The sequence below is a fragment of the Muscardinus avellanarius genome, assembly GCF_963383645.1.
Source record: "Muscardinus avellanarius genome assembly, chromosome: 9".
NCBI lineage: Eukaryota > Metazoa > Chordata > Mammalia > Rodentia > Gliridae > Muscardinus > Muscardinus avellanarius.
The window spans coordinates 63,538,470-63,561,608 of NC_137795.1; the positions used below are offsets into that span (position 1 = coordinate 63,538,470).

Genomic DNA, 23,139 nt, shown 5'->3' on the forward strand with positions numbered 1-23,139 from the left:
TCTATAGGATAGGATATTTGCTGAAAGGTTACTGTAGCAATTAAGCAGTCTTTGTAAAGACTGGGCACTTTCACTGTTCTGATATTATCCAATGGGTGCTCACTCACTCTATAGTCTAGTTCTCTCTCTCTCTCTCTCTCTCTCTCTCTCTCTCTCTCTCTCTCTCCTTCTCTCCCTCCTCCTCTTCTTCTTCTTCTTCTTCTTCTTCTTCTTCTTCTTCTTCTTCTTCTTCTTCTTCTTCTTCCTTCTTCTTCTTCCTTCTTCTTCTTCCTCTCTCTCTCTCTCTCTCTCTCTCTCTCTCTCTCTCGCTCTCGCTCTCGCTCTCGCTCTCGCTCTCGCTCTCGCTTGCTGACTTCATACCAAAAAATTTTTTATTTTTTTTTTGTGTGGTACTCGGAATTAAACCTAGGGGCATTCTACCTCCAAACTACACCCCTACCTAGCCCTACTTTTTTATTCTTTATTTTGAAACATAGTCTTTAAAGGGAGATCAAAGAAACTGATTTTTTTTTATGGTACTGGGAAATGGAACCCAGGGACATTTTGAACTACACACTCCCAGCCCTGTTTTTTATACTTTACTTTGAAACAAGGTCTCGCTTAGTTGCAGAGGGCCTCACTAAGTAGCTGAGGCTGGCCTCAAACCAGCAGTCCTCTGACTCAGCCGCTCAAGCACTGTGATTACAAGTGTGTGCCACCACACCCAGTTGATTATTTTTTTAACCCAGGGCCATTCTACCTCTGAGCTGCATCCCCTAACCCGTTTGTTTGTTTGTTTGTTTGTTTGTTTGTTTGTTTGTTTTTGTGGTGCTGGGAATTGAACCCAGGGGCATTCTACATCCAAGCTACACCCCAGCCTGAATTTTTATTCTTTATTTTGAAACAAGATCTCACTAAGTTGCAGAGGGCCTTACCAAGTAGCTGACACTGGTCACGAACCCAGATCCTCCTGTCAGCCTCCCAAGTACTGGATTACAAGCGTGCACCACCACGTGTGGCTTCCCCTAACTCTTTTTATGTTTTTTGGATTGTTTTTTGAAACCAGATCTCTAGGCTTGCTGAAGAGTCTTGCTACATATACTATGTTGCTACATGTCTTAGAACCTCTTAGCCTCCTGTCTAAGCCTCCCAAGTACTAAGATTATGCCTGAGCCACCATGCTCAGCTTCCTTCTCACTTCAGTGTTCTATGGAAGTACTTTGACTCCTGTGGAGAATGTGAACAGTAACTGCCATTAAACTAATATAAACTCAGCAATTTAGCAAGAGCCTCAGCAACCTAGTAAGACTCTGTTACAAAACAAAAAATAAAATAGAAATAAAATAGGGCCGGGGGTATAGCTCTGAGGTAGAATGCTTCTGGGTTCAAACCCCAGTAACACACACACACACACACACACACACACACACACAGCAACAAAAATTACACTATATGTACAATATTTTTAACCACATGCATTATTAGGTCCCTTGTCTTTGAAAGTTATGGAAACCCAGGTCACCCTAGCTTAAGTGAGTAAAAGTAAAAATTTTAGTAGTTAGCTTCACTTTAGACATGGCTGAATTTGGAGCTCAAGCAATATAATCAATGTTCTGTTTCTCTGTTCATGCAGCTCTTGACAGACTACCACAAACTGTGCATGATATACCAAGACTCCAAGACTCATAATCTACCAGCCAAAAGAGTACATTGTCCCCAGTAGCTCTACAGAAAAGGATAAGGGAAACTCTCAATGGTTTGAGCCAAATGGGTTCTTCGCTGTTTGAAATGGATAGCAAACCTTAACATAAATGATTACATGGGAGAGGGAGAAGGTTCATAAATTTAAAAGCCGCTCCAACGCTGGGCGTGGTGGCGCATGCTTGTAATCCCCGTGCTTGGGAGGTGGAGACAGGAGGATCTCGCAGGTTCAAAGCCAGCTCACTGGCTTAGGAGACCCTGTCTCCAAATTAAAAAAAAAAAAAAAAAGTATAAAATAGGTCTGGGAGTGTAGCCTGGAAGTAGAAGGGTTTCCAGAAACCACAAAAATAAAAAATAAAAATAAAAAATAAAAGCAGCTCCACCTAAAATATGTGCAATATCTTACCCCTATGGAAGAGGGTTTCTGATAGAAGAAGAAAGGGAGAGGTACACAGGAAGCCAACAGAGAGCCATTCCATCAATCCCATCTGGACACTCAACTAAGGGATTCTTGGCCCTCACCCCAACTTAATGAAACTACTCTATTCCAAATGGAGAGAAAGGAGGGATGGTATATTCCTTTGTGTTTTTAAGTTAGCATCTACAAAGAAACTATACTACTTTCTAAATCCAATGAAAATCAGTAACAATTTTATTATATATGTCTCAAGTTGTATAAAAGCATTGTATAAAAAATTTTCAATGGAATTGTTTTCAAATTCATTATCACTTTAAGGCACTAGACAAATTAGCAAAACAGTAGGCATAATATTTTATTATAATGAAGTGATGGTCATAAAACATCACCATCTCAGGAATGCAGAGTCAGGATGTGCAATTCTCCTGTATGATAAGGTAAGGATGGCTCAAAAATCCAGCTTCAATTATGTTAAGGGCCTCATAAATTTTCAATTTTTATTATGGAACCATTGGTTAGAACTTAATTGCACGTGCAAAAAGATCTAAAGCTGTTATTTTGTCAATAATGTCGTATGATGCTATCATATTTAGTGCCCGAACTAGTTGGTCTCTTAAAGCAGCATTATTTAGTGATAATTTATTTTCCACTTTCCATTTCACAAATGCTTGGTAGGCTCTTTCATTTAAAGAGCTGAAAAAAAAAAAACAAAGTAACAATTATTTCAATTACCAATTAAGAACACTTAAGTATTCAGATTGACTTAAGTATTAAGAATACTTAAGTATTCAGATTGATTTACCAGATTAAGGGAAGTCTGAAATTAATAGGGGAAGAGAGGCTATGTAAAAGATTAGCACAGAGCTTGGCACATACAAAGTCAGTGTCAGCTTTATTCCTGCCCCTTGTTTCCTTATAAGAAGTCAGCAATTCAACCTACATTCAATTCTCAAGACCTCAAAATAATAATTGTGGGTTATTTTCATGTTTTATAGCTTGACTTACTTGATCCTTATGAACACTCTCTTAGGTAAATAAATTTGTCCATTTTACCAGTGAAGAAACTGGCACAGAGAAATTAATGAACTTGTCAAGATCACAAAACTAGGTAGGATTACAAAATAGTTTGAGCCAGGCATGGTGACCCATGCCCGTAATCCCAATACTTGGGAGGCTGAGACCAGAGAATCACAGGCTTGAAGCCAGCTTCAAACAATTTAACCAAAAAAAAAGCGCCAATTACACGCCTGTAATCCCATCACTTGCAGTACTTGGGTTACTGAGACAGGAGGATCAAAGATTTGAAGACAGTCTCAGCAACTTAAACAGACCCTGTTTCAAAACAGAAAATAAAGGGCTGGGGTTGTAGCCCGGAGGTAGAATTCCCCAGGCTTCAATTCCCAGTACCACCACCACCAACAACAAAAAGTTTGTCCTCAGAACCCTTGATTTTTTTTTTTTTAAAAAAAACAAGAACCACAGCTCTTACTAAATTGTTAAGACTGACCTGGAGCCTGGGATCTTCTTGTCTCCACCTCAAAAATACTGGAATTCTAGGCATGTCCCACCACACACAACAATCCTTCTCTTTATTATAACATGTGTGTTAATATGAATGCTTCAAAACTATGTAACATCCATATGATATAAACCAGAATATGAGACTAAGCATGTACCAAATTTTTCCATTCATACATACCTCTTTGTAGTAGTATCAGCTTCTGAGTTTACCAAATTTAGTTTTTGACACAAAAATTCAAAATTTGTTTCAGTGATGTTGTTGGCAACTATCTTGAAAGTCTTCTCTAAGATTTTCTCTAAATTTGAATATAAGAGAAATTTTAAGCTTGCTTGCTTTCTTTCTTTCTTTCTTTCTGTCTGAGGATGGAACCCAGGGTATTCAACCTCCGAGCTACACCCCGTGCCCTATTTTTTTATTCTTTATTTTGAAAGAGGGTCTCACTAAGTTGCAGAGGGCCTAAGTAGCTGAAGCTGTCCACGCACTGCGATCATCTGGTTTCAGTCTCCCAAATGCTGGGATTACAAGCTTGGGCCACCACGCCTGGCTATTTTTAAGCATTTTCTGTTGGTAAATATCAGGACAAGGAGTGCACAGCTCTACAGCAGGAACAGATTTATTTGGGGATAAGTCTAGGAGGAGGCATCTGACCAGGAGAGAGAGTCCATGAGAGTCAGAGGCTTTTTATGAGGCATTAGGAGGAAGGGATAGTTACGGTGGTCTTGACAAGAGGCTGGACAGGCAGGTTTATGGGCTGGGGGCAGGGGGATGGCTAGGATCACTTTTCTGCCACTGCTGGAGTTCTTTTGTTCCCTACCTTCTCCAGCCAGGCCTCATAGCCAGACCTTATGGTACCCACATTTTCTTTTGAAAATATACTTTTTTTGGGTAATATTTAGGTTCTGCTATGTTTCTATCAAAGGTATACATCAAGGAAAATTAAAAATGACAATACATATCTACAATGTAAATTGAAATTTGAACCATTTGTTTCATTTCTTTCAAATATGAAAAATTGATTTCCAAACCTTTTCTTTTATTCTTTCAGGATGTAAAATGAGTGATTCCTCCTTTCAGTGTTCATCCATAAGCACTCTTGAATGTGCTCATGTTTGAATCAACTTGAGAAGCTAAGCTCATGTCTACCATAAATATGGTATATATACATATAATATATGCATGTTTTATGTTGAAATCACTTATTTAGTTATTGTTAGCTTAGATATTAATGCTTTGTTTTTTTTAAGCTTCCAGCTAATTTGAAATAAATCCATTTTTTGTTGATCAAGTTACATGAGAATTTTCAAAAACTAAAAATTTCCCACTCCCTATAATCATCTCAAATATGGGTGTTTTGTTTTGTTTTGCAGTATTGAGAATTGAACCCAGGGAAGTTCTACCTTTGAGCTATACTCCCAGCCCTATTTTATATTTTACTTTGAAACAGGGTCTCACTAAGCTAATGAGGGCCTCACTAAGTTGCTGAGGCTGGCCTCGAATCTGTGATTCTCCTGTCTCAGCCCCCCAAGTACTGGGATTACAGGTGTGAGCAACCATGTCGGGCTTCAATCATGCAATTTGACAACCCTTTTCTAAATTACTATACCTAACAGAATTACTTTATAGGTCTTTATACTTTATAGGTCTTTATATTACTTTATACCCCTAAAACCTTTCTTTTACAGAAGTAGAATTACCATAAAATATCCCTTTTTTATAGTCTACTGTGACTTTCAACTTATTCCTTAGGTTCCTTCCATCAGTGATGCCCAAGTCTTGCAAAAGCTTCTGAATACTACGTCATTTACATGAATTTATAATGTGACTTAAAAAGGACTGTACCCTTTGTAGTGACCATCTCATTAGATTATGAGATTATGCTGGTATCTGTTTCTGGTTATGTAGACAAAGGTACATGATAAATGGTTTGGGGAGACAGTTTTAGATATTTCATTTTTCCAAATCTGAATCAACACTTATTGGTCTATTACAAAAAATTGGAAGACCAATTCTAAGAAGTGATAATGAGTAGCAAAGTTGGAGTCCTAAGGAAAAACCTAACTGCTTGAAGCCCAGCTACAGAGAAAAAACTGACCAGGGAATCCTCCCTCCCAGAAGCATGGAGGAGCCAGTCTCCATGGGTCCAGCGGATGGCCATTAAGAGAAATACACTTACTCTTAGAGATAGAAGCATGCAGTAGTGAGCTCCAGGACAGAAGGGATAAAGATATTAAGAGATTTCAGACAGATGGTCACAGTGGGCCAAAAACTAATTAGCATCAGTAGAAAGAATCTGTGGCCTTCCTTCAAAGCAAATCTGCCTTTTTTTTTTTTTCTTTTTCTTTCTGGTACTGGGGATTGAACCCAGAGGCATTTTACTTCTGAGCTATACCCCCAGCCCTATTTTTCATTCTTACTTTGAAACAGGGTCCAACTAAGTTGCAGAAGACCTCACTAAGTAGCTGAAGCTGGTCACAAACCCAGATCCTCCTGTCTTAACCTCCCAAGCACTGGGATTACAAGTGTGTGCCACCACGCCTGGTGCAAATCTGTCTTTTTGAATGACTACATGCAGTAAAACAGATCAGAAATGAAGAAATCCATGTGTGAATTCTCTGAGTCTGACCACAACCATGATGACAAATCTACTGAAGAACACTAAAGTCAGTGGGTAGGGAGCAGCCCCACCCACCCACCCACACACTGAGATTTGCCTATTTTCAAAGGCTCATTTTGTGTGGACCTGGATTAAATAATCTAAGTTATCAAAATAAATTCCTATCAGAAAAAGGATTATAAATATTTAAAGAGATAACTCTCTTAAAGAGATTGAAAGTCTCCAGTCAAGACAAGCTATCTTTTAATTTGCAAATGATACCAGAAATTTACTTGTAAGATAATCACTCATCACCTACCGTCTCTTTCATCTGCCCTCTGTAGATAGCAAGCAATAGTGTGCAACTGTTTTCCTTTACAGATTTCCATTGGAGGTCGCAGTAAAGGATTGTCATCGAAGTTTATCTCCTTCAGTGAAGAAAGATGGTAGATGGCACTAGGCAGAGTCGTCAGATTATTTCCTAGTTAAAAATATGATTGAAGTATATTTTTTCTGTAAAATGAAACTATGGTGATAAATAACTATATATGGAGACTCTCCTGTTTTTGTAAAGTATGAGAGGACACTCACAGTGCTGGCAAATGATGAGGGTTTTTTTTTTTTCTTCTTCTTTGTGGTACTGGGGATTGAACCCAGAGGCATTCTACTTCTGAGCTATACCCCCAGCCCTATTTTATTTTTTATTTTGAAACAGAGTCTCACTAAGTTGTGAAGGTTTCAAGAGGTTGCTGAGGATGGCCTTGAACCGGCACCCAGTCAATCATGAGTTTTTTTTGTTTTGTTTTGTTTTGTTTTTGGTGGTACTGGGGTTCCTGGAAGCCCTTCTACCTCCGGGCTACACTCCCAGACCTATTTTTACATTTTTATTTGGAAACAGGGTCTCCTAAGTCAGCGCGCGCGGCTGGCTTCGAACCTGCGCGATCCTCCTGTCTCTGCCTCCCAAGCGCGGGGATTACAAGCGCGCGCCACCAAGCCCGGCCAATCATGAGTTTTGACTGATGTCGCATGCTAGGAGTAAATGGGGGAGTTGTGAGGGGAGTGTACAGAAACAGTTGTGGTTCCTTTCTTTCCTGTGTGCGGCAAAATGAGACAAGAGGTTATCCTATTCCAATATATCAAAGAACTTTACAGAGTAGCTATGATGGTAATTTTTTTTTTTTTTAGGTATTAGGGATGGAACCTGGGGGCATTCTACCTCTAATCTACACCCCCAGGCTTATTTATTTATTTATTTATTTATTTATTTTTGGTGGTACTGGAGTTCCTGGAAGCCCTTCTACCTCCGGGCTACACTCCCAGACCTATTTTATATTTTTTTCCATTTGGAAACAGGGTCTCTTAAGCCAGCAAGGCTGGCTCCGAACCTGCACGACCCTCCTGTCTCTGCCTCCCAAGCGCGGGGGTTACAAGCGTGTGCCACCATGCCCAGCATTCTTTACTTTTGAAACAGGGTTTCACTAAGTTGAGAAGGGCCTTACTAAATATCTGACATGGGCCAAGAACTTGGCAATCCTCCTGTCTCAGCCTCCCAAGTACTGGGATTACAAGTGTGCACCACCATGTCCGGCTTATGATGATAATTTTTTAAATAAACTTTTTATTTGGAATAATCTTAATCTGCAGAAAAGTTGCAAAGATTACAGTGAATTCCTATAAAGTCCTGTTTTAGTTTCTCCTACTATTATCTCACATTATATTACATTTGCCTAATCCAAAAAACAAACAGTAGCACATTACTTTTAACTAACATCAGACTTTTTTGGATTTGTTAGCTCTTCCATTACTGTCCTTTGTTCCAGAATCAATTCCAGAAATACCACATTGCATTTATTTATGTCTTCTTAATCGCCTTTTATCTGTAAGAGATTCATAGTCTTTTCTTATTTTTCATGACAGGATTGAGGAGTGATTAGGAAATTTCATAGAATGTTCTGTAATTAGAATATTTCATATGTTTTTCATAATTAGTCTTAGATTATGGATTTTTTTAAAAGAATACCACCCATGTGAAGTACCCTCATCACATCAGGGGTACCTGATAATCACCTTGATCATTGGCTAACAGAATCAGCCAAGTTTCTCCAATGTACTCTTAAATTTTTTTCTCTTTAATGTACTCTATTCACCAGGCGTGGTGGCACATGCTTGTAATCCCCGCGCTTGGGAGGCGGAGACAGGAGGATCGCGCAGGTTCAAAGCCAGCCGCGCTGGCTTAAGAGACCCTGTTTCCAAATTTAAAAAAACATAAAATAGATCTGGGAGTGTAGCCCAGAAGTAGAAGGGCTTCCAGGAACCCCAGTACCACCAAAAGAAAGGAAGGAAGGAAGGAAGGAAGGAAGGAAGGAAGGAAGGAAGGAAGGAACTCTATTCTTTGCAAATGAGTCACTAAGTCTTGACCGCCCTCAACAGGATAAAGGAATTAAGCTCCACATCCCTGAATGTATTTTTTCATTATTTCCTTAATTCAGTATAAAACTAACATAAAAGAGTGGCAACAAAGAATTTGTAACCACTCAGAAGACATAGTTTTGTCTTTATATTATTTATATATTTTTACAGTTACAGTATTTATAAGATAAATACAGGTTCCTTGTAGTGAAGAATGGTACTTTGAAGTCAAGACCTGGGCTGGGGATGCGGCACAGTGGAAGAGCACCTGCCTAGCAAGTGCAATGCTCTGGGTTCAATCCCCAGCACCACCAAAATAAGAAAAATGGCTATCAGTACTTGTTTCACTCACCACTTCTGAGTGTGTGCATACAGTATATTATAAATCTTGAATTATTCATATATGTATACACATGTATAACATATGTATGTTTATGTAAATCATAGTCATAGTCTTTAAGGCCTGACTTTCCACTTGAGATTCATCAATGTTCTTGTATATAGCAATATTTTTTGTTCCTTTTATTAGTAAGAAGTTTCCATTATAAGGATATAAATAATTGACCAATTCATGAGGAACACTTAAGGAGCCTATGGTTTAGGTGAGTGTGAGTAAAGCCACTTCAGATGTCTACACTCAGCTGTCTTTTCGTTATTGTTTTGTTTTGTCTTTGTTTTTGCTACTAGGTTGGAACCCAGGGCACTTTACCTACCTGCTACACCCCTAACCCATTCCATTTTTCCACTTTAAAACAGGATACTGCTAAGTTGCTAAGGCTGGCCTTCAACCTGTGATTCTCCTGTCTCAAGCTCTCAAGATCACAGGCATGTGCCACTGCTCCAGGCTTGCACTCAGTTCTTCATTGAGTGTAAGTTTTCACTTCACTTAAAAGTGGAGTTGTCACCGGGCATGGTAGCGCATGCTTGTAATCCGGGCGCTTGAGACAGGAGGATCGTGCAGGTTCGAAGCCAACTGCACTGGCCTAAGAGACCCTGTTTCCAAATAAAAAGATATAAAAATAGGTCTGGGAGTGTAGTCCGGAGGTAGAAGGGTTTTCAGGAACCCCAGTACCACACACACACAAAAAAGTGGAGTTGTCTGGGCATGATCTGTAATCTCAGTACTTGGGAGGCTGAAACAAGAAGATTGCATTTTCAAAGTCAGCCCCAGCAAAATAAAACATAAAATAGTCTGGGGTATAGCTCAGAGGTAAAAGGGCCCTGTGTTCAATCTCCAGTACAAAAAGAAAAAAAAAGTGTAGTTGGTGAGCATATATAAAATGTATAAGAGCAGGGCGTGGTGGCGCACGCTTGTAATCCCCGCGCTTGGGAGGCTGAGACAGGAGGATCGCATGGGTTCAAAGCCAGCCTCAGCTGCTTAGTGAGGCTCTCGACAACTTAGTGAGACCCTGTTTCCAAATAAAATAAAAAAAAAAATGGTCTGGGAGTATAGCCTGGAGGTAGAAAGCCTCTAGGTTCCACTCCCAGTACCACCAAAAATAAAATAAAATAAAATAAAATAAAAAAATAAAAACTTGACACCATTTTTTCTGTAAGTACTTGATAGAATTCACCAGTGACAGCATCTGGGCCTGTAGTTTGAAAGCTCTTAACTACAAATTCAATTTCTTGAATAGATGTAGTGTTACCACTTAGCTCCTGCGATGCTCATCTAGTGCCCACACGTTATACAAGGGTTGGTCTATATGATCCATACATCCCGATGTGATGTTATGTCACTTCCAAGATTAAGTTTATAAAGACACTGTGGCTTCTGTTTGGGGCATACTCTTTGTCTTTCTCTCTCTGGCATCATTAGCTCTTCTAGGAAAACCAGTTCCCGTGTCATAAACAGGCTCATACGGTAAGGAACTAAGGCTTGTTGCCAACAGCCAGGCACTGAGTGAGTACGCTTGGAAGCAGATCTCCTAGCCTAGCAGATCATGACTGTAGCCCCAAATGATAGAGTGATTAAAATCTCATACAAGACCCTGAGACAGAACAAGTCAGCTAAATGAATCCTAGATTTCTAATACTCATTAAGAAAATTTTGTGGGAAATCAACACACCACCATATGTAACTAATATCATAGCTAATCACTAAAAGCACTGATCTGAGATATGAGGAGCAGCCAAACGCAAAGACAGAACTTGTCATTCTCGTTCATTCAACTTTAGTGCCTGATGACAACAAATAACAACAAATCTCATATTAGATACAAAGTCTGTGATTCAATAGAGATAAATGTGGCTCACTTTCAAGAGAAAAGATGACCCAGTTGTTGTCGCTTACATATGAGGGGTTTTTGTGTGTGTGTGTGTCTATACAAGATGTGTGTGTGTGTGTGTGTGTGTGTGTGTGTGTGTGTGTGTGTGGTGTGTGCTGGGGACTGAATTGAAACCAGAGGCATTCTACCTCTAAGCTACACCCCCAGGTCGATTTTTTATTATTGATTTTGAAACAGGGTCTCACTAAATTGCAGAGTGCCTCACTAAATAGCTGAGACTGGCTGAGAACCCAGATCCTCCTGTTGCAGCCTCCCAAGTACTGGGATTACAAACGTGCACCACCAGGCAGGGCTTAACATACAAATTTTTAAAGCTGCTAACACAACTATGATGGGCTCATAATAAGGGTAAAGATGAAGAGTGAAATATAGGCCGGGCGTGGTGGCGCACGCTTGTAATCCCCACGCTTGGGAGGCAGAGACAGGAGGATCGCGCAGGTTCGAAATCAGCCGCGCTGGCTTAAGAGACCCTGTTTCCAAATAAAATATAAAATAGGTCTGGGAGTGTAGCCCGAAGGTAAAAGGGCTTCCAGGAACCCTAGTACCACCAAAAAAAAAAGGGGGGGGGAATATATACTATAAAAATGGAAACTGTAACTAAAAATACAATATTTGAAATAAATTAATTGGATGGACTTAGTATAATAAAGGTGATAGACGAGACCAAACTTGAAGACAGAAAATACAAGATTTTACACACACACACACACACACAGTTTTACATAGGAGCTTATCAGACAATATAACAAGGCAACTGGAGTCTCAGAAAGAGAGAAAATGATGCAGAAGAACATATTTGAAGAAATAATGGTTGAAAACCCTGCCAAACTTGTGGAAACATATAGACAAGAAGCTCGGGGAAATCTAAGAGTATAAATATACAAAAACATGAGATAGATGTCCTGAAAAATATAGGATAGGGTAACCTCAAAGAATCAGACCCCAGTGAAATATAACCACAAATTGTGAAAGACTGACACAGTGGACTTTCTCAGGACTCTGGGATTTAATCCAAATGTCATGGCAACCAGGAGACTGCCGAATGATGGAGAAGGCGATAACATGTCGGAGAGCATGTGCATGGCTTTATCACTCAGCTGCCTGCCATTCTCATTTTCTCAGTGGGTGGCAGCAGGTACAGGAATGGCAGCTTCCTGTTCCTAGTGCAGCTTGCTGGTGCCAGGACTTCAATGTGGACCTTAGTTTTTAAATACCATGTTTGTAGTCGGGCGTGGCAGTACATGCCTTAAACTAAGATAGGAGGAATGCAGATTCACAGCCAGCCTCGGTGACTTCATGAGGCCCTACTTTAAAATAGAAAACAAAATAGGGCCGGGGCCTATTTAGAAGTAAAATGCCTCTGGGTTCAATCCCCAGTACCAGCAAAATAATAATAATAATAATAATAATAATAATAATAATAATAATGTGCTTATGAATTTTGACCTCTCTCTAGTTTTCTGGGGGACTGACACAGAAGTTGACCTTTATTTGCTCCCATCACTCAGGTGAGAGCTGCTTTCCTAGTGGTAGTTGTCCTGACTCTTAAAAGACATGTACTAGCTGGATGTAGTGGCACATGCTTGTAATCTCAGTACTTGGGAGGCAGAGAAAGGAGGACTGCAGGTTTAAGGCCAGCCCCAGCTGCTTAGTGAGGCCTCCTGCAACTTAGTGAGACTCTGTTTCAAAATAAAAAATAAAAAAGAGGCCTGGGAGTGTAGCTTGGGCGTAGAATGCCCCTGAGTTCAATCCCCAGTACTACAAAAAAAAAAAAAAAAAAGACATACACTCTTCTATGGTTCTTTTTTCCCTCTCTTCCTCTCTTGCTGTATTCCTTTGTGTTTTGTTTTGTTGATGTTATCTCACACACACACACACACACACACACACACACACACACACTAAAACTGTTAGCACCAATAAAATTAAAGATGAAAAATATGAAATCAACATACAAAAATGAGTTGTTTTGTATACCAACAGTTAAGAGCCTGAAAAAGAAATTAAGAAAATATTTTCATTTATAATAGCAATAAAGAAAAATACTTAGGAATTCTTAGATCTGGCCTACATATAACCAGAGCCCCAGACAGACTGAAGAAAAAGAATGGGAAACAAATAATAGTTGCAGAGGTAATTAATTAGAATGTTTCAGAATGCTTGAATAACATGATCCACACACTCCAGAAAGCCAACAAGAGCCAAGAAGAGTAATAAAAGATATCCACTCGTAGTTGAGCACAGAATAAGCCCACCTAAGTCCAAAGATAGGAACTCTTAATAATTGTGGAGACATATCTGCTGCACACAGATATATGCATACATATATATGTCCAAAATATGAAAAAGAACACTTAAGCCAGGCATGCTCATGCCTGTAATTCTACTATTTTGGAGGCTTAGCTGGGAAGACTGCAGGTTTGAAACCAGCCTCGGCAACCGAGGACAACTTTCAGCAACGCAGTGAGACCCTATTTCAAAAAGAAACAATAAACTGGGCATGGTGGCACATGCCTGTAATCCCAGCACTTGGGAGACTGAAACAGGAGAATTGCAGGTTTTTGGCCAGCTTCAGCCATTTATCAAGGCCCTCCACAACTTAGTGAGACCCTGTTTCAAAAATAAAAAGTAAGCCAGGCATGATGGCGCACGCTTGTAATCCCTGCGCTTGGGAGGCAGAGACAGGAGGATCACGCAGGTTAGAAGCCAGCCACGCACGCTGGCTTAGGAGACTCTGTTTCCAAATAAAAATGTAAAAATAGGTCTGGGAGTGTAGGCCAGAGGTAGAAGGGCTTCCAGGAACCCCAGTACCACCAAAAAAAAGTAATAGAGGACTGGGGGTGTAGCTCAGAGATAGAATGCCCCTCGGTTCAATCCTTAGTACCCACCACAGCATACAAATAATAATAAAGGTACAAAGGGCTGGACATGTATCTCAGAGGTAGAGCACCCTTGGGTTCAATCCCCAGTACCACACAAACATACAAAATAAACCCTCTACAATAATAAAACAATAACAAAAAGCAGACCAAAGACTTATATTTTTAATCTTTTATCTTCTCACCAAGGATGTACAGATGACAAAAAAGCATATGGTACAGCTACTTGGGAGAGTTTACTGTTCCCATAATATATCTTTGTGATCAATTTAATTTAACATGTCTGTGTTTTTAAAATACTTCCCTTGTAGCTGGGCTCATGCTTGTAATCTCAGCATTTGGGAGGCTGAGACTGGAGGATCGCGGTTTGCGGACAGACTCAGCTACTTAGTGAGCCCTTTGCAACTCAGTGAAATAAAAATATCTAAAATAAATATTACAAAAAATGTGTGTGTGTGTGTGTGTGTGTGTGTTTTGTTTTGCTGGGAATTCTACTTCTGAGGGTACACCCCTAACTCCATTTTATTTTTTATTTTGAAACAGTGTCTCACTAAGTTGTGGAAGGCCTCACAAAGTTGCTGGGACTGACCTTGGACTTGCAATCCTCCTGTCTCAGCCTCCCAAGTACTGGGATTAAAGGTATGTACCACCACACCTGGCTTTTCTCTGCCATTTTTATTTTGTTTTGCTTTTTATAAAGGTGTGTGTATATATGTGTGTGTGTGTGTGTGTGTGTGTGTGTGTGTAAATGTGTATATTATATTAAATGTATATAAATACGTACATGATATCATATGGTATAGGAGTGTGATCAGGGGAGCCAGCAGAGATGGAAGTGCTAAGAAAATGCTGGCCTGATGCTGTGTAGGTGTATGTAGAAGGAGTGGTGAGGTTTGGTTTAAAAAGGGAAGATATACTGAGTAACTGAGTATAGGCAGAGAAGATAGAAAAGAAATGAAAATATGTGCACCTTCCCCAGCTGGATTATAAACTCTTTCAGGGCAAGGACTGGAGCGTGAACCTTACTCTCATTTCCTGTAGCTCGTATAACCATCTCTCTCCAATAAGCACTTAATGCATTATGCTGAATTTTGTCAGCAAAATATACAACTCAGACACTAATATTCTACTTATCAAATCGACTTGATTATGCCTTATTGGTTCTATTTATTGATTATGGTTGACACTCACCTCTCAGATTTAGTTGTTTGAGTTCTTTTAAAGAAAAAAAAGATGGTGGAAGATAGCTTATCTGATTGTTATATGCACATAAACTAACCAGGCTTCTCAGTTCCCCTATGTTTCTTGGAAACTCTCTGATTGCATTATCTGAGATGTCAAGTATTTTCAGTTGGGTCATATTAGACAGCTCTTCTGGAAGTCTTGTTAACTGCAACAAAGATCAAACAATTATGCTTTAATAGATCCATAAAGATTTGACTAAAACTTTTCTAAAAATCAAATGAAAGGAGGGAATTTTGTTTCTTTGGTCTACTCTTAGGAGATATTTTCATTCTGTCATAGATTCTTTGTGACTTCCCCTCCTACCTAAAAGCCATAAGATTTAGTTGTGGCACCCAAGTACCTCCCCAATAGGACCAGTGCTACCGGTTCAACCTGGTGGCTCACTTCACTCTCCCGTCGCTCTGTGCCCATTACCTCTCTTCCTTTCTTCTCTCCCTAAATCTGTGGGGTAGGTACTGGGGATTGAACCTAGGGGGCATTCCACCTCCAAGATACACCTCTAACCCAGTTTTATTCTTTATTTTTTGAAACAGAGCCTCACTAAGTTGCAGAGGGGCCCACAAGTAGCTGAGGCTGGCAGTGAACCTGAGATCTTCCTGTGTCAGGCTCCCAAGTGATGGGATTACAGGCATGTGCCACCACACCTGGCTTCTCCTTAAATCGGACCCTGCTTTGTCTTCTTTTCTCTCGGAAGTCTTTTCCAGCTACTCTGTCCCACATTTGATCTCCTCTCTGCCACTCTCAACATTGCTCTTTACTAGACCCCTGTGTTTTCTCCTTGGATTCAGAAATGACATGTTTTATACTTTTTGTGTATGTATTTCCAAGCACAACACATTTTGAATAAATGTTCAATAATGGAGTCACATAGTTTGGCAATGTAGCCACAAATAAAAACTTCTGTACAAAATGTATTGCGAAATTATAGTAATTATTTACAAAACCCTGTTAAAATGAAGAAGAAAAATGCATATTTAGAGCCGGGCGTGGTGGCGCACACTTGTAATCCCCGCGCTTGGGAGGTGGAGACAGGAGGATCGCGCAGGTTCGAAGCCAGCCGCGCTGGCTAAGAGACCCTGTTTCCAAAGATAAAAAAGTATAAAATAGGTCTGGGAGTGTAGCCCGGAGGTAGAAGGGCTTCCAGGAACTCCAGTACCACCACCACAAAAAAAAAAAAAAAATGCATATTTAGAGGAAATAAAGACACCATTGAGTGGCTTTTGTTCTATTAGTGAATGAAAGAATTTTGAATATGTGGCTCCCTTAGAAATAACTAAACATATTAGATATTCTTCTCAGTGGTCTTTCAGATATGGAAATAACAAGATATACTCTTTGACTTCAGTGAGATCAAATTTTGATCTGTGAACAGTGGTGCATGCCTATAATCCCAGTACTTAGGAGGCTGAGACAGGAATATTGCAGGTTTTAGCCCAGGCTCAGCTACTTAGCAAGGCCCTTAGCAACTTAGTAAGACCCTGTTTCAAAATAAAAAGGGGTAGGGTTGTAAATCAGAGGTAGAATGTCTCTGTATTCAATCTGCAGGATTCCCCCAAAAAAATTTGGTCCAGAAAACAAAACGCATATAAATGAAACAGTCAATAAATAAATAAATAAATAATCCAATGTCAAAATAAAGAGAATAACAGACATATAAAAATTTATAGAAGCTACATCAGTATAAATCAGAGAACTAAAGGAAAGCTTTGTGTAGATGAAACTTAAATAGCCTCTTAAGAATGAGTAGGTTGGACAGAAGTTACAGGAGACTTACAAGACAAATATGCATAAAAAATGGCTAAGGAGAAGCTGAACAGCAGGGAGGGTGACAGGAGGCAGAAGAGGGGTGTGTTTGGATAAGAAGCATGGAATCTGGCCATGGCAAAACTTGAGAGCCAAGTATATGAAATAGGGGTTAGATCAACACAGGTAGGCAGACCCCTCATTTGAATATCCTTCAAAAGAATATACTTAAAATACTAGCTCAATATTTATTAGAGAAAATATCTGAGAGCTGTGTGTGTGTGTGTGTGTGTGTGTGTGTGTGTGTGTGTGTGTGTTACTGCTGACAGAAGAATCCTGTTGAGCATCCTTCACTTAGGAAAATAAAAGCCCTGTGATTGACCTGATTCATTTTCATTAGATGATGGCTAAGTGACCATTAGATAAATTAATCCTCTGAGTACTTCACCTCTATCCCAAAGTATATTTCAATTACATAGAATATTCATCTTGAGAAGAGTTCTTGCAGATCATTTTTTTCCAATCTGAAGACCTTTGAAGTGATGTTGCAATGATGTGGACCAGTGCCTTTGGCAACCACCCAATTTGAGCAGGCAGTAGATACACATCCTGGATTTATGAGAGGCTGGCATTGAAAATGGTCCTCGGCAATAAAGTCTGATAGTTTTGACAAGGCCTGCTCAAAAGGAGGAGACTGAGTCAGAAAGGACAGTCAGAGGAGGGGGAGACTGAGTCAGAAAGGATAACCAGGGGGCTTTGGAATAATCTAGACACAAAGTGAGTAATGACCATGTCCAGGGCAGGGCCAGGGGCCAGGAAGATCTAGGGCTAGAGCACTGGTCAGGATATTGCTAGGTATGCAGATGTGGGGATTATGCACCTGTAAGTCACAGCAGGTGTAGCAGGTGTGTGAGACCTATGAAGGAGTGAACAGAAAAGAGAAAGTTAAAGACACAGCCTTGGAGACACTCACAGTTAACGTACAAGAGGAATGAGAGGATTATAAATTAGTCACGAAATTAGCTGATTATTATATCAACTAATTATAAATTAGTCAAGAAATGAGCTTTTTTTTTTTTTTAACAGAACATGTACCATCATTCATTCCATGTACTTAAGCAAGTATTTCTTGGAGTAGCCACACTGGAAATGGATAACAGGACAGTTGTTGGATTTTAAATTGTCAAATAAATTGGACCCTGAGCCACACCCCCAATTCTGTATTGTATGTATTCATTTACATTATTATTTTTTTAAGCAACAGTTCATGGAGCTACGGGGTTTAGAAATGGACATTGGGGAATCTTGTTTTAGGAAATAGTATAGTTAGGCATATACTTGTAATCCCAGTACTTGGGAGGCTGAGATAGGAGGATCTCAGGTTCAAGGCCAGCTTCCTCAACTCAATGAGACCCTGTTTCAAAAAAAAAAAAAAAAGCTGAGGGTGTAGCTCACAGGATTTCCCTGGGTTCAGTCTCTAATCTCTCTTAATCTCTCTTAATCTCCCTCTCTCTCTCTCTCTCTCTCTCTCTCTCTCTCTCTCTCTCTCTCTCTCTCTCACACACACACACACACACACACACACACACACACACACACACACACTATAGCATTAAAGATAGCCAGATAATAGCTGTGGTTACTGAGATCTTCTGGGGTAGGGGTATAGCTCAGTGATGGCCTTAGAATGTACAAGGCCTTGGATTCCATCTCCAGCTCCAAAAACAAAACAAAGTAAGCCAGGCGTGGTGCCGTACGCTTGTAATCCCCACGCTTGGGAGGCTGAGACAGGAGGATCACGCAGCTTCGAAGCCAGCCTCAGCTACTTAGTGAGGCTCTCAGCAACTTAGTTACACCCTGTCTCCAAATAAAAAATATTTTTAAAAAATGGCTCTAGGAGTATATCCCGGAGGTAGAAAGCCTCTGGGTCCACTCCTAGTACCACCAAAAAAACAAACAAACAAACAAACAAAAACAAGTATTTTCATAAAATTTACTCAAGTATGAGTAAAATGAAACACTAGACTACAAAAAAACAATGATTTAATAACTCTTCAGGGAAAAATTTTCCAAGGAAACAGTCTAAAATATGAAAAAGGGCTACACAAGGAAATGTATCATAGCATTATGAAAAAATACAACATTCTAAATGCTTAAACAGGGAAATGTTGAAAGTTCAGTTTTAAATTGAGTGCTTAACCTTTATTTAATTGGTTATAGAACAATATACAAAAAAAAGTAAAACTCGGGTGTGGTGACACACGCTTCTAATCCCAGTACTTGGGAGGCTGAGAATGGAGGATCGCAGGTTCAAAGCCAGCCTCAACAGCTTAGTGAGGCTCCCAGCAACTTAGTGAGACCCTGTTTCCAAATAAAAATATAAAAATAGGTCTGAGGGTATAGCCTGGATGTAGAAGGCCCTGGGTTCCTCCCCCAGTACCAAAAATAAAATAAAATAAAAGTAAATTGCATGAATCTACATATGCCAATAGTTGTGTGTGTGTGTGTGTGTGTGTGTGTGTGTGTGTGTGTGTGTGCTGAGAATTGAACCCAGGGGCATTCCACCTCTGAGCTACACTCCCAGCCTTATTTTAGGGTCTTGCTAATTGCTAAGAACCTCACTATGTTGCTGACACTGGCTTCAAATCTTCAATCTTTCTGTCTCAGGCTCCCAAGTACTAGGAACTATAGGCATGCAGCACCATATCTGCCTACCAGTAGTTTTTATTACAACAGTATGCTTATGCAATAATTTTATTTTATATATTATCTCAATTTTTCAGATTGTGTTTATATGACATTTGTAATTTAGATCTCCTTTTTACAATAAACTAAAATAAAAAGAAATCTACAAAATTGTCAGCCTTGATTACTTTGCATTTTATTTACTTACTTTTGCATTATTGGAAATTGAACCCAGGGATATTCTACCTCCAAGCTATACCCCAGACCTATTTTATTTTTTGTTTGGAAAAAGGGTCTTGCTAGGTTTCTGAGGGCCTTGCTAAGTTGCTGCAGCTGTCCTCAAACCTGCAATCCTCCTGTCCCAGCCTTCCAACTAATGAGATTACAGGAATGCATCACCACAACTGGCTTTTGCATTGCATTGTAGTGTGTGTGTGTGTGTGTGTGTGTGTGTGTGTGTGTGTGTATGTGTGTGTGTGTATGTGTTGTGTGGTACTGGGGATAGAACCCAGGAGCATTCTATCTCTGAGCTCCACCCCCAGTCCTATTGTATTCTCTTTTTGAAATAGGGTCTCACTAAATTGCAAAAGGCATCACTAAGTTGTTAAGGTTGGCCACGAACCCGCAATCCTCCTGTCCCAACCTCCTAAGTACAGGTATTACAAACGTGTGCCACCACATTGGGCTTGCATTCCATTTTAATAAAATATTTTCCGGTAAAGCTTATGTTTCAGGAAATATATCTATAAGCCATGATTTGGTAGAGTTAGGGGAAGGCTATCCTTTAAAAAACAAAGTATCGGCAGGGCATGGTGGCGCATGCTTGTAATCCCTGCACTTGGGAGGCAGAGACAGGAGGATCGCGCAGGTTCGAAGCCAGCCGCGCGCGCTGGCTTAGGAGACCCTGTTTCCAAATAAAAATGTAAAAATAGGTCTGGGAGTGTAGCCCAGCCAGAGGTAGAAGGGCTTCCAGGAACCCCAGTACCACCAAAAAATAAAAAATAAAAAATAAATAAAAAACAAAGTATCTGCCGGGCGTGGTGGCGCACGCTTGTAATCCTCACGCATGGGAGGCCAAGACAGGAGGATCGCACAGGTTCGAAGCCAGCCGCGCTGGCTTAGGAGGCCCTTTTTCCAAATAAAAATATAAAAAAATAGGTGTCTGGGAGTGTAGCCCGGAGGTAGAAGGGTTTCTAGGAACCCCAGTACCACACACACACACACACACACACACACACACACACACACACACACAGTATCTCAGCTACATGAAAACCCACACACATGCACATACAGATACACTGCCCCGTAGACTCAGATTTCTTCTTGTTCCTCATTCCACACAAAGCCCAACGTCTCCTCTCTTACCTTTCTCCCATTTGTTTGACTCATATTCAGTTCTTCCAGTGATTTGAGCTGGCATAGTTCAATAGGAAAATATGTAAACTGATTGCTTGAGAAGTTTAATTTTTGGATTCCTTTTAAATTCTGTATCTCTGAAGGGATTTTCTGTATTTGGTTTTCTGAAAGATCAAGCACTTGCAAATTTTCTAAAGTACACAATTTTCTAGGGAAACTTTCAAATTTGTTACAGCACAAAATAAGTACTTGGAGTGATGTCATCTTGGAAATAGACGATGGGATTTCCTTTATTTGGTTTTTGCCAAGATCCAGGTATTTAAGATTAATAAGAGAACACAAATACTCAGAAAATATAGGGAGTTTGTTTTCATTAAACTCTAAATGAAGCAGTTGTTTACTGAAAGATATATCCACAGGTATTTCGGAAATATAATTTCCATTAAAAGTCAAATAATAAAGTGAATCTAAAGCACAGAGTCCCACTGGGAAATATACTATTTGATTATAATTCAGTTCGACTTTAGTTATTTTTCTGCAGTTTTTTATTTCAATGGGAATATGTGTGATCATATTTCCTGAAAATTCCAGACTATATAAATTATTAAGATGTAAGATATCTTCACTTATTCTCACCATATTATTACTGTTTACATGGAGTTTTCTTAAATTTTTAAGCTTGTGGATATTCTTAGGAAGTTCTGTTAATTTATTATCACTAAGACTAAGGTATTCCAACATGATACAGCAGGAAATTTTCTCTGGTATATTTTTCAATAAATTTTTATCAAGTATAAGAATCCTAAGTTCTCTGAAATCCTCGATTTTATGTGAAATATTTTCTAATTTGTTGTCAGCCAGGTGGAGTTCTTTTATTTTGAGTAATCGAAAAATTTCCACAGCCAAAAAGGTAAGTTTGTTGTGATCTAATGAAAGATTTTCTAAATTTTTAAGTTCTCTAATTTCTTTTGGCAAACTCTGTATCAGGTTTCCAGTAAGGCTTAATGAAGTTAAATTTGGAAGAAAGCAGAGAGCTTTAGGAAATATTGTTAACTGATTATATTCCAGATTGAGAACCCTCAAGTTTTGCAAACTAGGTAGAGTATCTGGCACATATCTTAACTGATTCTTGCCCAAATTCAAAACTTCTAAGTTTTTAAGACCTTTTATGCCAGAAGAAGGAAAATCCTCAATATAATTGTTATTTAAAAAGAGTTGCTTTAGATTCTCAAGTTGTGATATTTCTTTAGGTATATGTGATATGTGGTTGTGACCAACATTTAATATCTTTAGATTAGGAAGTAACAGAATTTCAGGTAGAAGCAAGGATAACTCATTTTCTTTCAAAGACAGAATTTCAATTCCTAGCAGATCCCCGAAGTTTGCCCCTTGAAAAGTTCTTATCTGATTCTTGTCTAAGTATAGATATTTTACATATTTGGTTTTAAAAATGTCCTTAGGGAGTTCTTGTAATCCCATGTCTTTGAGTTTAACTATAAAGTCTTCTGACTCTAAGTGGAATTCTTCCTGACTTTGTTTAGAGGCTTGCGGACTAACATCTCCTATTTTTTCATCAGACTCTAAAGTCTGAGAGTCTTCCGTCAGCTCGGTTATTGGGGATGATGAACTTTGTGAAGTTTCTGGTTTTGATGATGGGCTGACATCTTGAGAGCCTGTTTCAGAAAGCTGAAATTGCTTCTTGTGTTCCTCACTATCACTAGACTTGCTTCTAGAGGAATCTGTCGATGCTAATGTATCCTTTGTAGAATATGTTTCATAAATCTGGTCGGAAGGGTTCTCTTCTAGGTCATTAGTAGATTCCTTTAACAAACTTGGTGCTTCATTAATAGATGCAGGCTCCTCCTCTGACTGTGATGGGGAGTCTCTGCTCATTCCACTTGTGGAATCTTCTAGGTCTGCTGAAGTTTCCTCTTCAGACATCTTATTTGATATGCTTTATATAATTTGAACTTGTAATTCTACTTTAATTTTCAGATTTTCCTTTGAACCTACAAAAGAATGTTGATATTGAAAGAAAAATTATCATAACTATGTCAAAATTACAACTGAATTGTAATACAACTTTTTTACCCACTAAGAAATGACTTAATATAAAACAACACACAACTAATTTAATATTCAATTGGTTAAAATGTTTATTAGTAGCTTGTATTCATCACATGTTACTCTTGAAAACACATTAAAATTATAGAAAAATAATGATAGCTGGGCGTGGTGGCGCACGCTCGTAATCCCTGCGCTTGGGAGGCTGAGACAGGAGGATCACACAGGTTCAAAGCCAGCCTCAGCTACTTAGT

General features: G+C 39.3%; 1 protein-coding gene across 1 annotated transcript; it reads right to left on the minus strand.

Annotated features, from left to right (window-relative positions):
• Positions 1–2,613: 2,613 nt before the first annotated feature.
• On the minus strand, positions 2,614–22,762 carry LRRD1 (leucine rich repeats and death domain containing 1; the record flags this gene model as incomplete). Its single annotated transcript, XM_080701198.1, has 5 exons — positions 2,614–2,791; positions 3,798–3,915; positions 6,533–6,694; positions 14,981–15,179; positions 20,831–22,762. The coding sequence occupies 5 exons, from the start codon at positions 22,760–22,762 to the stop codon at positions 2,614–2,616; spliced, it is 2,589 nt and encodes an 862-aa protein (XP_080557324.1).
• Positions 22,763–23,139: the final 377 nt, after the last annotated feature.